This window comes from Corvus kubaryi, unplaced genomic scaffold (assembly GCF_017639235.1).
Source record: "Corvus kubaryi isolate FWS band 111438036 unplaced genomic scaffold, C.kubaryi_AGA036_p1.0 133, whole genome shotgun sequence".
Classification (NCBI taxonomy): Eukaryota; Metazoa; Chordata; class Aves; order Passeriformes; family Corvidae; genus Corvus; species Corvus kubaryi.
This window is the reverse complement of record NW_024580667.1, coordinates 28,377,512-28,391,345: the sequence shown is the minus strand read 5'-3', so window position 1 is coordinate 28,391,345 and position 13,834 is coordinate 28,377,512. Positions and strand designations below refer to the sequence as shown.

At 39.3% G+C, this 13,834-nt stretch overlaps 1 protein-coding gene across 2 annotated transcripts in view; it reads left to right on the top strand.

Annotated features, from left to right (window-relative positions):
- Positions 1–13,834, top strand: part of ATP10A (ATPase phospholipid transporting 10A (putative)) — a 116,102-nt gene that overhangs the window by 49,059 nt on the left and 53,209 nt on the right. For both annotated transcript variants that reach the window (XM_042041101.1, XM_042041110.1), the window contains exon 3: positions 12,384–12,469. In XM_042041101.1, coding sequence (XP_041897035.1) covers positions 12,384–12,469 — 86 coding nt within the window. The remainder of the gene's footprint in view (positions 1–12,383; positions 12,470–13,834) is intronic.

Genomic DNA, 13,834 nt, shown 5'->3' with positions numbered 1-13,834 from the left:
ATATGTATAAATGCAGAACGTATGCTTACTGCAGGCATATTTTTTTTATCAGTCCCAGCCTGGAAGTTGGGCTAAACTGACAGATCCAGCTTTCATTCCAGCCCTTCCTGGTCCAGGAAATATATTGAGTACAGCTGGACTTAGAGAAACAGTCCCACAGCTCCCTGTTCCAAGCATTAAGCCATTTATACCATTTCTTTTTCTTCTGTGAGTCCCAGGCAGAAGCTGGCCCAGAAGGGAAGGTTGTTTTCTAGAAGGGCTACACTGTAAGCCTGACTTGGTGGGTCCAGGCTCCTCTGTGTATGAGGTACTTTGGCAAGGGCAGCTCATGCTAATTGCATGTAAACAACTCACAGGGCAGCCTTGGTATCTCAGTGTAGATGTTGCTTTTGCATTCAGTTTTTACTCAAAAAAAAAAACCAAAACAAAAAAACTCACAGGGAAAATAAAGCAATTTTCACATTGGTTTAGCCTAAACTTGAGCTAAGATTTCTTGTGCAGCAATCTGCATTGTATAAACTAGCCCAGTTTGAGAGAACAGCTGAAGTTAAACCGGCTCAACTTCTAGGCAGACTAGTTTTCAACTTACCTGCTGATATGAGCTTCTTATCTCAGAGTCTGAATGGGTCTTCTAAAGCAAGACAAGAGAGGTATAGCTATGTTCTCCCTGTTGCTTCTTGTCTTGCTGGGACACTCAGGAGATCATCCACCTGCAATTAGTAGGAATAGTACACTGTTATAATCAAGTAGATGGGAATTAATCAGTATACTCAGAGTTGTTTGACTCAGTCTTGTTTTGACTGTGAGTACTTTAATAGGATAGAATCAGGCCACAATAACAGCAAATGCTTCTCTAGCATCTTTTGAGGTTATCCCTTGTGCCTTTCTCTTTTTCAATATTTTGAGAAGGTTCAGAAGGTGATACAAATTGGCTTGAAAATTCCAGATATGCACATGTTAAAACATCAGATTAGTGCTCCATCCCACAGGTGTTGCAAAAATTAACTTCCCTAAGGGAAAAGAAAGTTTTTAAAAAGGAACCAAGCAAGCAAAAGTAAAGAATGATTTTCGCTATGCACTACCAGAATATTAAATTAAAACCTATTGTTTTTCAGTTTTACAGTTTAGCTGAAGATTGTAGAGAAAAAAGTCTTGTAAAAAAGACTTGTGTTTGTCAGTGCAAAATGCCAGCATGTCACACTCCGAGAAGGACTTTTGTCTGAGGTAATGCCTTGAACATTCAGTAGGTTTCTTTGATAGGGGTGAATCATTACAAAAATCTCTACACCTATATTGTTGTGTCTTTTTTTGGATAGTATCTTGTTCAGAGATGACTTGTGTGGAAACTGTGGACATGTCTAGTTAAAGAGGAAGCAACTAAAGTCTCTCTAACAGAGAAACAAACATACAAGAGATGCGTGCAGAGCGACCTGGTGCAGAGAATGACCCAAGTCAGTGCTGTGGCAAACTCTGTCTGAGCTGAGCGTGCTAAAGGAAGGCTGAGAACCAATTTTTCACTCCACACCTAACCATGGCATTTAGTCAGCAGTCTCGCTCTGGGAGGCATGGGGAAATAAAAAGCTCAAGAATGATGGTTCACTTCCTCCTTGGTCAGCTTTGGGCACGGTTATAATCTCCTTCTGGTTTCCATTGCACAGGTGTTCAGGCCACAAGTTCGAGTTTTGAGAGAGCTTCATTAGAGAGACAAAGAATTTGAATAACTGTAAGAGAAAATTTTGGGTATAGTAATCTAAGCAGTAGCAGGGAGGGGGAGAGCAGAGGAAGAGTCCAGTTCAGAAGAGTCCTGAATACTTGACTTTTGCCATTGGCATTGGTTGTTTGGTTTTGTGTTTAAATATAGGTTAACAGGGTTAAATTGATGAATCTGAGTGTCATGGCTGTGAAGAACCTCTCATCCCTAGGGTAATCCTTCCAGCACTGGTGGAACAGTGGTAAATCTATCTAAGGAAATGTATTATTCCAGTGCTTGTGCTGCATCAGACCTCTGGAGAGGCAGGACATTTCATTCTCTGTATCAATAACCCAGGATTTCTCCATTTTGCTGTTTCTCTGAAAAAGTTTTAGAAAAGAAAAGAGCATTTCAGGTCCATAGAGAAAATAAAACGCTATACTGCTTTCCTGTTATAGAAAAGTAAACATTTACATTTAAAGCAAGTTAAGAAGAGATTTTCCTTTTTTTTTTGGTCTTGACTTTTCTGATCTAGCCTAATTCAATTTTACTGAACAAATGTTTATTTCTAGAACTGTTTATTCCTTAGCCGTTCATTGGCCTGAGAACAGGAAATACCTGGAATATATGTTCTTGGAAATGACATCTTGTAATATAACACTGAGAACTTACGATTTTAGGGCCAGGATTTTTGAGCTGGAAACACGTCATATTACACTGGTCTCTGAAACCACAACCCCAGATGGCAGTATCAGTGGTTAGGAAAGGATGGAAAGACCTTCTTTTCCAGAGCAGAAGGGTTCACAGTATTAAGCCACATGTAACCCCAACTATATTGGTATGGTCTCACTTTCCTCTGAAAGTACTGAGGTTGAGAAGGGGTCTGCTTTTCTGCCAGAAAAGGCAGAGGGACAGCATGAGGAACTCCTGTATTTATTTCAGCATCAAGGATGTGAGCTCTCATCCCACTTCTCTTCTCTCCACCTGCTGCTACTCTCCAAGTCTTTCACACAGTTTAGTTGTGGTAAGCCATGGCAGTCATTAGAAATTTGCATTAAAATGTTACTTACATGGGAAGTAGCTGGCTGTATGTCTCAAAACTACTATTTCAATGAAATCATGAACATTTCTGTTCATTGGTTATACTTGGGTTCATACTTTCAAGCTCTGCTATGACTTTCTGATGGTCAGATACTTTCCATTACATGTGTGGGCTCATGAGAGACAGAGCTGTGGCTGTCCTATAGGTATGTGACTGGACAAGATACTGTTCTCCACACAGCACTATAATGCTTACACTTCTATGTGGTGTTGAATTAAAAACATCAGTAGTGCCTGGAGATTTATAGGCAGCAGTGCTAATACCCTAATTCAGCCTTCTTAATGATACAGAAAATGGACTGGTTTACATCAAAGCAGGGAACACAGCCTTTTGGCTTTCAAGAGAATTTGATTAACGTGCACCATGGTTCAAAAATGCTTATAAGTTGTCCTAAGCATTTTCCCTTCCTCTAATTAACTTTTTCAAGCTTGTTTACTTACTATATTTTCGGTATGACTTGATCTAATACCAGATTGAAAACTATACCCGAAATGGCCTCATACAGCTGTGGCCTGTATGGCTGAGATCATGGGGATCTAGCTTACAGACTGCTGCAGTGTAATAGGAGGGGGTAAAAATGACTTTGTCCTGCTATTAGCTGCGTGGAGATGGGTCATGTCAGCTACTAAGAAACAAAAAGCTGTGGACTATCTCCTGGTGCTTCATAGGAAGTTGTTTCGGTGATCTTTAAGTTAGATAACTGATAATGACATGGAAGGAAAATGAAACAAATTATCTCCTTAATTGATGTTCTTCCTGTTGGTCTTTTGTCTGACACTTGTTCTCATTGGTTGCACTTCAACATCTCACATTTTTTGAATGCTTGTAATAATGAATATATGCATAAGAATCATATAATCATGGAGTAATTTGGGTTATAAGGGAACCTTTAAAGACCATTTAATACAACACTCTTGCCAAAGGCAGGGACATCTTTCATTAGATCAGTGTTCTCAAAGCCCTGTTCAACTTGAGTCTGAACACTTCTGGGGTATCCACAGCTTCTCTAGGCAACCTGTTGCAGTGTCTAACCATCCTTTTAGTAAAAAATGTATACTTTTGTCTAATCTAAATCTACTCTCAGTTTAAAAATGTTGCCCCTTGTCCTGTCACTGCAAGCTTTGGTAAAAAGTCTCTCTTGGTCTTTCTTACAAGCTGCTTTTATATATTGAAAGGTCTCAATGAGATCTCCCTGGAGCTTTCTCCAGGCTCAACCCCCAACCCTCTTGACCTTTCTTCATAGGAGAAGTGTTCCAGCCCTTGGATCCTTTTTGTGGCACTCCTCTGAAACCCGTCTTACATGTCTTACTTAAACCAGAGCTGGACACAGCACTCCAGGTGGGGTCTCAAGAGAGCGAGGTAGAGGGGAAGAATCACCTCCTTCACCCTGCTGACCACACTTTTTTGATGCAACCCAGGATACAGCTGGCTTTCTGGGTTGCCAGAACACAGTTCCAGCTCATGTCTAATTTTTCATCCATTGGTATCCCCAGTGCTACTCCCCACGGCTGCTGTCAATCCAGTCTTTATTGTTATTCGTAATTGCCCCAACCCACATGCAGGACCTTGCACATGGCCTTGTTGAACTTCATGAGGTTTGTACAGACCCACCTCACAATCCTGTTGAGGTCTCTCTGGATGGCATCCCTTCCCTTCCGCATGTCAAACACACCACACAGTTTGGTGTCATCTGCAAACTTCTGAGAGTGCATTCAATCCCACTGTCTGTGTCACTGATTAATACTGCTGGTCCCAAGTACAAACCCTTGGGGGTCACCATTCATTACTGGTGTCCACCTGGACATCAAACCATTGACTATAACTCTTTGGATATGGCCATCCAGCCAATTCCTTAGCCATCTAACAGACCAGATCAAAGCAGAAGACTGTATCAAAGCAGAAGTCCAAGTGGATGACATTTATGCAGAGGGTAAGACAGGTGGTGAGGAAAGCCTGCACAAGAGTAATAGACTCTGCTGTGCTGCTGTGATCTAATTCAACTGGTCATATTCATAGACATATACATATTCATGTATGTTGGATGTCCACACTTACCTGAACAAAGCATACAGACTACTGAAGACAAGACTATGCAGGGACTTTGTAACCATTTTGCTGGCCCAAAGCATAAGGCTGTCCAGAGAGGTAAAAAGGGAAGCAAACCTTGGTCTCTGCCACAACGATGCATTTTCGTTCCCCTCAGCTCTTTTCCTAGTTTTAGAACTGGCAAAGGCCATTGTGAGTTTCTTTCATAAGATTCATGCAATCGGCTGGTGTCTGAAAAATAAAACACCCTTGAATTCCTTGAGAAGGTGTTCTTCATTTTGCTACTGGTGGCTTTAACATGTTAATTGCAAAGGAGCTTGTTCAGTAGAATAGATAGCAGATGCAAATAGACCAGAGGGGAAGCTCCTAACCAAAGTGTTCTGCAGCCATCCCAACTTCCCCCCTGTACTGTGCATACCAACCACAGCCTGCTGGCCTCAGACTGACTGTTAATCTTCGCAGCTGCACCTCCACCCTCTCCATGGGGCTAAGAGGGAAGAACAGAAACAGCAGAGATTAAGCAAAGAAGGTTCACTCTGAATGCCATGTTTGCAGTAGGGCAGGTATGTGATGGTAAATGTTGATAAAAAATATGAATCCAAGTGAAGACAGCATGCCAGTGTCCACCTTGGGGAGATTTTACTTGATTGTAACACCTTCTCACACTGGAGATGCTCATGAGCATCATGATGCATCGTGCTCAAGGACTGACAAAACTGTGACAGTGCTGATATAAATGCTGGCCTGTAGTATTTGGAATAAAAGGTGTCCTTTCATTAGGACTGGTTCTTTCCCTCTGTGCTCCCCTGAAGTTGCCAGTGGCTGGAATCTCTCAGTTCCTTAGGCAACTGCTGAATGTTACAGGTTTCCCTCACATCCTAGAGACCTTTCTTAAACATGATACTTTGTAAGGTAAAGCTGCTTTTATCCAGATTCCCTGTCTTCAGGCTGAGGTAGGGTCATCAAGCTTTGATGTGTTTAACTGCATCCTGACACTACAGCAGTGTCGCTGTTGTACCGAGGACGGCTAGAAGAACGACACAGGTTTCAAGTTCAGGAGAAAATGGGCAATTTAATTAATTATAAATCTTATTATATGCCTTAGGTCGCAAGAGTGGCATGACATTATTGGTTCCTTGATCAACCACTCCCAGAATGATTGGCTAAGACTCCACAACATCCATTTTAAAACAACCTTCCAATGTACCATAACAAAAACTGGAAAACAAGTTAGTAGGTGTTAGATAAAGTCTTGGTTTACAAAAACCTCAAACTGTTTTCAGCTAGCTTGCATGAGAAAGGAGAACTTCACAGAATGCTGCAGAAACCTGGAAAATTCCTCTGCATCTAGGTTTTTAGTATCCCCGCAGCAGCTGCTGTTAGGTTTTACCATTCACAAGAAAACCCCTGCATTAGCAACCACTCTCTCCTGTCAGGACTTGGATGTTTTGGGTTTTATTTGTAGAATGATGCAAGAGCAGTGTTTGGCATTTCTCTCTTCTGAATGAAGGGTCTTAGTCCTTCCCATTGCCATTTCTTCTGTCAGAACTTCATCCCACAAGAAGTCAGACTGTCCAGGAGTCTGGACTAGAGCAGGAGCAGGACAAGGTATATTCAGAAGCTGACCTGAGCTGTTGTGCTACTTTAAAATTACTGTGCAATGTTTCTGCCACTAATCAACTAACGTTTTCTTCCAGCAGTTACAAAATGGAGCAGAAAGACTGCTAGAAAGCTTTCTAGAAAGGAGAAAGCACTGGAGAGTGGGGAGAATTACATCTGTCTGTGAGCATGAAGTGAAAAGCCGCTGCAGGAGCAGTGTGGGTTGTACACAGTTTTGGGAGTTGTTGAGAGGCTTGGTTTATGGTTTAGTTGAAGCGCTGAGCTGATACTGAGGTTGGCTCTTACAGACTATGAACCCATTCATTTATTTCAGTGACTGGCTTTTGGAACAGGCAGATACCACTTTCTTAATTGTCCAGATGTAGGTCTGTATTTCAGTCTTGACATACAGACATACACTGTTCCCTTACCACTCTCCAGCACTACTATAGTCCATAAATGAATTTATTCACACCATCATAATTTTCAGTGCACTGCTGAGGGTGGCCATCATCCTAAGGGACGTTAGAACTTGCATGTGTGTATTTTCAGCATCGTTGACATATTTTTTTGGTACTTTTGTTCCGTGAGAGACTAACAGCAGTTTCTTCAGCTGGCTGTTATAGAATTATTGAGATCTTCCTAAGCCTTGCAAGCAACCTGGATGTTGCACTGTTCCCTCATATTATTTTCTACAAAGAGGAAAACTTAAGTCAGCCAGAGGAAGATCAGCTCCCTAAAATGTATTTGACTTGCTCAGTTGTTCCAGTGTTTCTGAATACTGAACATGTGTTAATTTTAAACAAACAATACTCAAAAAAAAAATCTTAATTGTAGTAGTAGTTTTCAGTGTGAAAAAGAGAACAGTTAAATTCTGATGTACAGCTGGATCTTCTTAGTTCCTAAACAGCATAGATCCAACTGTTTCTTCCTTTTCTTGTGAATTAGCGGCACAGATAAATTTTGCCAGAGAGAATAATGCAGTTAAGACATGAAAACATTTCACTCTTTCAGTATATAAACAGTTCATATGCTTTGGATACATAACATCAGTATGTAATTCCAGTTGCACATTAATAAAAGGTCAGATTAATTTTATATGGTAAAGGCAGGATACTACTATATAAAGCAGTAACAGGATGGACTGATGCATTAACAGGAGGAGTTCTTAGTGCAGTTAAAAGCTTTTAAACTGGAAAAGCTATTTTTCTGGCTGAGGCAGATTTTTGTCTATTAAATATTTTCTTTGAGTTATCCCCATGACTCCATTTCTCCTTTTTTGTTTCCTCCAGACATATATGCCAAAACAAATCCCAGAGCCCTCATCAGCCCTGCACTGCAGGGAGAAGTCTGGGTAAGATCCCCAGCATAGCCAGTAAATACAGTGTGATAAGCGGGTAACTGTCACTGTCACCCAAGGGCATCCTGGCTACCCATTGCTATCCTATTGGAAGGAAGGACTGAACATCAAAGTCAGGTTTCTGCAGCAGTAAAGTAGGGCAGATGAATAAAGGAAAACATTTTAATAACTATGCATTATTAATATCACTACCAGGCTATTAAATCACCCATACAACAGGCATTTAATGAAGGGAAATATGTTGTTTGAACATTGTGTGATTGTCAAACTGACTCATCTGGCATGCTTTGCTTCTTGAGCTATGACAGTTTCGTGAGGTTGCCAGCAGAACTGAAAAGGCTGGCATTTCACTGTAGAGATTCAGAATGATCTTACAGCTGAAATTACAAAGTCATTTTGGAGACAGCTAAATTCAGTCTGCTTTTTTTGTGACAAATCTCTGTACTGTCTTCATTGTCCACCTGTTGGTTTCCCACTCTGTAAAGGCATTGTAACATCTTCTTCCCCTCAACACTTCACCTTTTTAGAGTATAAGACACAGCCTAATTATTGCAGACCTAAGATATTGTTTTAAATGGAACATTTTGTCAGATTTAATAGCTAGTGCATTGTTAAAAGGCTAGTCACAAAACCCTTTGCATCTTCAATTTAACTTTAATTTGAATTTCAGCTTTGAAGGAATCAATATTTAGCAGGTTTTTGCAGTTTGACTAGGTCTGCTTATGTAAGGAAAATAAGCTTTTCCATAGCTGCATTTAGACTAAGAATGAATTTCCCTAGGTTTTAAGAAAGTGGAAGAAATAGGATTTATGTACAGGATGTTAAACATTTTCCTAGCAAGAGGAGTACTGAAGAAATGAAACACATTCCATGGAGTCCCTGAGTATATAAAATACCCAGTGTAAGAATCACTGTGTGTCCTCTTGGCAAGTTTCAAACTTCCAGAAATACCTATGAAGGTATTCTGACCTCCTAAGAAGTCAGCAGGGGTTTTTTTCCTGAGGAAAGCAGTGGACTAAAGCTATCTTGGCAAAATCAAAAAGTGAAGTCAGGGATTTGATGAAAGACAGTTTCTTATTGAATCAAAGCCCTTCTTTTCTTTTTTTTTTTTTTCTCATTTTCCTGATTTTTTTTCATTTTGATATGACATAATATGGCAGAAGAGTTGAGCAAGAAGTGGATTTTACTCCTCCAGTGTATCTTGAGTATAATTTAATACTCTCCTGAAGCATCATCAATTATTAGAGCATTGGCCTGTGCTCCAGGTTAAGCACTACCTAGTAGCAAGACATCTGCCTTGAGTGAAAGCAGTAAGTTTTGCCTTACTTTATTTTACAGGGGCTTATCCTTAGAATTAGTCTTGGCAAGTAAAATGTACGCTGTAGCAAAAGTAGAACTGGTTGTTCAACAGAAATAATGTGACTGACATGAACAGAATTTAGCTCTGGCCTTTGCCATCCAACAGTTTTGTAAAATGCTCTGGAGAAATTATGTGCTATCAGTGAATCTCTCCCCAGGTTTTGCAACCAGAGTCAGTTGTTCAGATCAGTGGTGCACAAGGCACAAGTTTGGGACGCCTGCCAAGGTACCACATAAAAAGTGCTACATGCCTCCAGAAAATTAAAAAAATGCCTCCAGCTACTTTTTGTGTATGACCCAGCCTTGTTGATGTGCACAGAGGCATGATGACAACACCACAGAAGTCAAGATTTGAGGGAAATTAGGCACTGGAAAGCCTCATTTCGGATTGCAGTCTGTCTAGGCATGGAGCTTTTCACCCCTCTTTGGTACTAGGAGAGCTTTAATGCCCAGCAGTTCTCTAAGTGGGAAGTAAGATACACAAAAATAGGCACATCAGATAACTACTGCACAAAGATCTGGGGAAGTTCAATGTTTGACCATGTTTTGGTCTTGTTTCTTTTGTCTTAACAGTGATGCAGAAATTCAGTGTAAGAGAAAAATTAAAGGTAGTGGTGGAGAATTTTCTTTTCATGGACTTTTACCAAGAAGAAAGAGGAAATCTGTGCCGTGTAAAAGCAACACTTTTGGTTTTAACTTTTGTCTAACTGCAGCTTCTCTTAGCTGTTAATAAACATTATCACAGTTTATGATTCAATTGCTGCCAAAGTGTGAGTATCAGCATTAAAAGGAGCAAAACTTTGATCATTGTGAAATCTTACATTAAATTTGTGCTTCTTTGTAACAACTGAAAGCATTCATACACAGGCTGTGTTTGACATATTTGTTCTTTCATTTACCGAAAGGTATTTTCACATCAAAACAGTGTCATCAGCTGTAATATACAGTGTATATCTGCCCTCCCATTCCACAGGGAAGAGATGGAGCAATTTGATTTATTAATAAACCAAAGAGCTTTTGCCATAAATCAGAATTTATCAGGTTTTTTTTTCCTTATGTAAACTACTATTCTAATTGGATTTTCACTCCTAGATATTATCTGGGTAAAGACCGTAATCACATATTTCAAGTTAACAGAACACAAATATACAGACAGTTAGATTTAATGATAAAGGACGTTTAGTTCCAAAACTGAGTCATAAATGAAAAGAATTCAACAAACAAAGGAGGGAGAAAGACAGTATTGCATGGCACTGATGGGGAAGTCGGGTACATTTAGTCCTCTCTAATCTTGACAAGATCTTCTTTTTCTGGGAAGACTTTAGAAGCCTCTGTATTTTAAGTACCTTTTTTTCTTTTTATTAGTGAAATATAAACCTTGCTGGCAGGTTTTCTTAGCAGAATGGGGATTCAGTTGTCTAACTGCTCTAGAAGATAATGTGTCCAACCATGCTCTCTCTGCTGAGTTCAGCAGCCATACGGAACCTGCATTTGATTACATTGGGTTTTATTATTAGCTGTCTCTAGGATTCCCTCACTGACATTCCTCAAAGATGTTAGGATTTATTTCTTTTCTTTTTTTAAGACCATTGAATGAAAATTTGTGCTAAATTAAATGTATTTTATACAGTACCTTATAATAAAGAGAAAATAAATGTTTCCCATTCCATCCAATTGATAAATGCAGTTTAAGCTACAGTGGTGAGTGTTTATAGATTATTTTTCCTATACCTTTTATTCTTTTTCTCCTGCCAAGGAACATACTGGGGCAAGGAAGGAAAAGATCATCTTCTCGGGCAGCAGAGCAGGTGTTATTTCTTACAGAGGCTCAAGTTCTTGACTGTCAACCTTGATGTAATTTGGGGAGTCTTGATTCTCAGCAAAGCAGTCTCTACTCAGAGCTGTCCTTTGTTTTTACTCATTTGGGTTTTTTTTTCTCCTTGTTTACAAGCTAAATTCTGCATGTAAAAATCTTTCTTTTTCCAGTGGGCTGTAGCTGTCTCTAAGTGACAGCCCATTTTCACAGTTCTCTTTATCATCTCTTGTTTCTTGAAAGTACAGAAAAGGTTTTCAGAAGTGTCAGGCGTAGGTGGTTTGAATTGTCACCTATATATTGTAAGTCTGTCTTTCTTCCAGGTGTAACCAGTAGGAAAATGGGGGGGTATTGGTTTTGATGCTGACATATCCTCTAGTTTCTTTTATCTCTTACTTAAAATCTGTTTTTTCACCTGAGTAGAGTCAACATCAAAAAATCCCAGAGACACCTGTGTGTTTCAGAGAAACTGGCAGTAAGATTGTGTCTGTCCTTTGGTTACTGATTCTCAGTCAACTATTCTCACAAGTTTACTCTAAAAAGTGGTGGTTGGGGTCTCCAGCAGCTCAGCAAAACCATTATAACAGTGCTATCACTGTTGAAAGCTTAATAACATGATAATTCACAATTAGTTCTTTTATTCAAATGGTATGCAAAGCAGCCTTATAAAAGTAGTCCTCATTGATGGAGATAAACAGCCTTCTCTGCAGCACTAGGATCAGATATCTGTGCTTTTAATGTGTAGTTTGATCTGGCAAAGAAAGGAGAACCTTGATTTTTATTTAACCAAATAAAGTAATTCTGCTGTGATATGATGTTTTTCCTCAAACACAACAAGGTGCTAACTACAGGTAAACTTAAATAGTCAGCAACAATACCAGCTTCAGAGTAATGAGCTAGATAATCAAGGTTTTTAAGAGATAATTAAGAAAAAGTTATTCTGCTATATGTGTGTAATTTACTGTAGTAGATTAATTTATCTCTGTTGGCATAAAGCAATTAAGAAGTCTTACTAATGTTTCAAAAGCTCATATTAGCTTTTTCATAATTGGCAGTATATTGACTTATATTGTCCTAGATTTTCAGTGGCTTCACTGAACATAAAGTATAATGATCATATTTAATATTTTGAGATTTGCCAGGTAAATTTCACTTTTCCACTCCAGACCAAATTCATTTGACATCTTCCACTTGCAGAACAGAGGTCATCTTTGTAAGGGAGATTTTGGGAGGCATCTTTGGAGTTTTGTTTCCCAGGTCCCTTTGATTTTCAGTGCCAGTGGTCTGCATCTTTGCTTTGATTGCCTTTGGAAGAAACCTGGACTTTATTATATTACAAAAACTAGAAAATAAAGTTATTTTGGATACAATTTTCAAGTCTTTGCTCTAAATATGAACACTCTTATTATTTCAGGACTCAGAATTTGACCCCTTGAAGTTCACCAGTGTAATTGAATGTGAGAAGCCAAACAACGACTTAAGTAGGTTTCGAGGTTACATGTGAGTATTTCATGTAATATCCTTCATTACACACTCCTGTTCTCTAATATGGAATAAAATGCTTGTTTGTTTGGGCTGTCTTCTGTAAGTTCCATCATCCTCACGTCTAAATAGGGCTGCATATTTAAGGCTGTTTTAGAGGATCCTCACTTCAAGGTGAGATGGGAACCTCATATTTCCATTCCTTTGGATGGATTTATTTGCTACCTTCAATCAGCTTACACTACAGAAATGAATGTATTCAGAAGCACTGAAGTTACAGACACTTTTCTCCTTTTCCTCCATGGATCAAAAAAACCCATCTGGAAATGGGAAGAAATAGAAAACAAGTCCAAGAGAGGCAACAAACAAACACAATCTGTTGTACACTTTTATGAAGATGGGTCTGTTGGATATTTCTTTCAATGTATGTGTCATTGAGGAAAATCAGAAGTCAAAACTGTTATTTCTCCAGCTATGGCACTGTTTCTTTCTTCTCATTCAGATAAAATGAAGTTATTGGCTCACACGATGGGTATGCTCATGCATTACCACATCACCTATGGCCACTTGACTTAATTCTAAACAAACAGAACTACATTAACAGGGTGCTCATCTCTGGCCAATCAGTCCTGCTCAGAAACAAATGTTTGAGGATGTGCAAAGCACTTTGCTTCTAATGTAGCCTGGACTGTAGTGTACAGGTACGTTGATTGTGGTGGCTTAGGAGATGCACTCTTGCATGATTTATTTTTCTACAGTCTGTTACCACGTGGAGAGTGAGAGCCCAGGATACATAATTTTTGCCTAAATTTTAATGGAGAGAGTTAAGCTGACGCTAATTCTGTTTCAAATACAATGATTTATCACCCATGTTGATTAGGAGTGATAAGCAGTATTAAACTGTGTAAATGTCACAAGGTAAATTGCTGGAACTCAGGGAGTTTTTTATAGTGATGCCATTTACCACCACAGTTACTACTCTCAGATGTCACAGATTGTGTAGGACGTACTGTCAACTGGTGTAAATCAGGACAGTTTCTTTGAAACTACATCAAGTTGTAGTGTGGGAAAATGTGTTCCTTTATTTAGCAGCACAAAGCCCTACAGTTCATGCAAAGAAGAAAGTTTAGTATTAGACATTACTGCATGAGGGTGTGTAACTGTCTCCATTAATAGAGAGCCTGCTCTACTGCAGACATGCCATTTCCAGATATGGAAATGGAAAGTTTGGCAGCTTTTCTAGCACAATTTATGTGTGAATCTTAGTCCCCAAAATACTGAGCAGAATACTGTAGAAAATATTCATACATTTGTCTTCCATTATATATTTACTTATTTACTCCATGTGGAAAAGGCCTGTGGCATGTAAGTTACAGAACCATT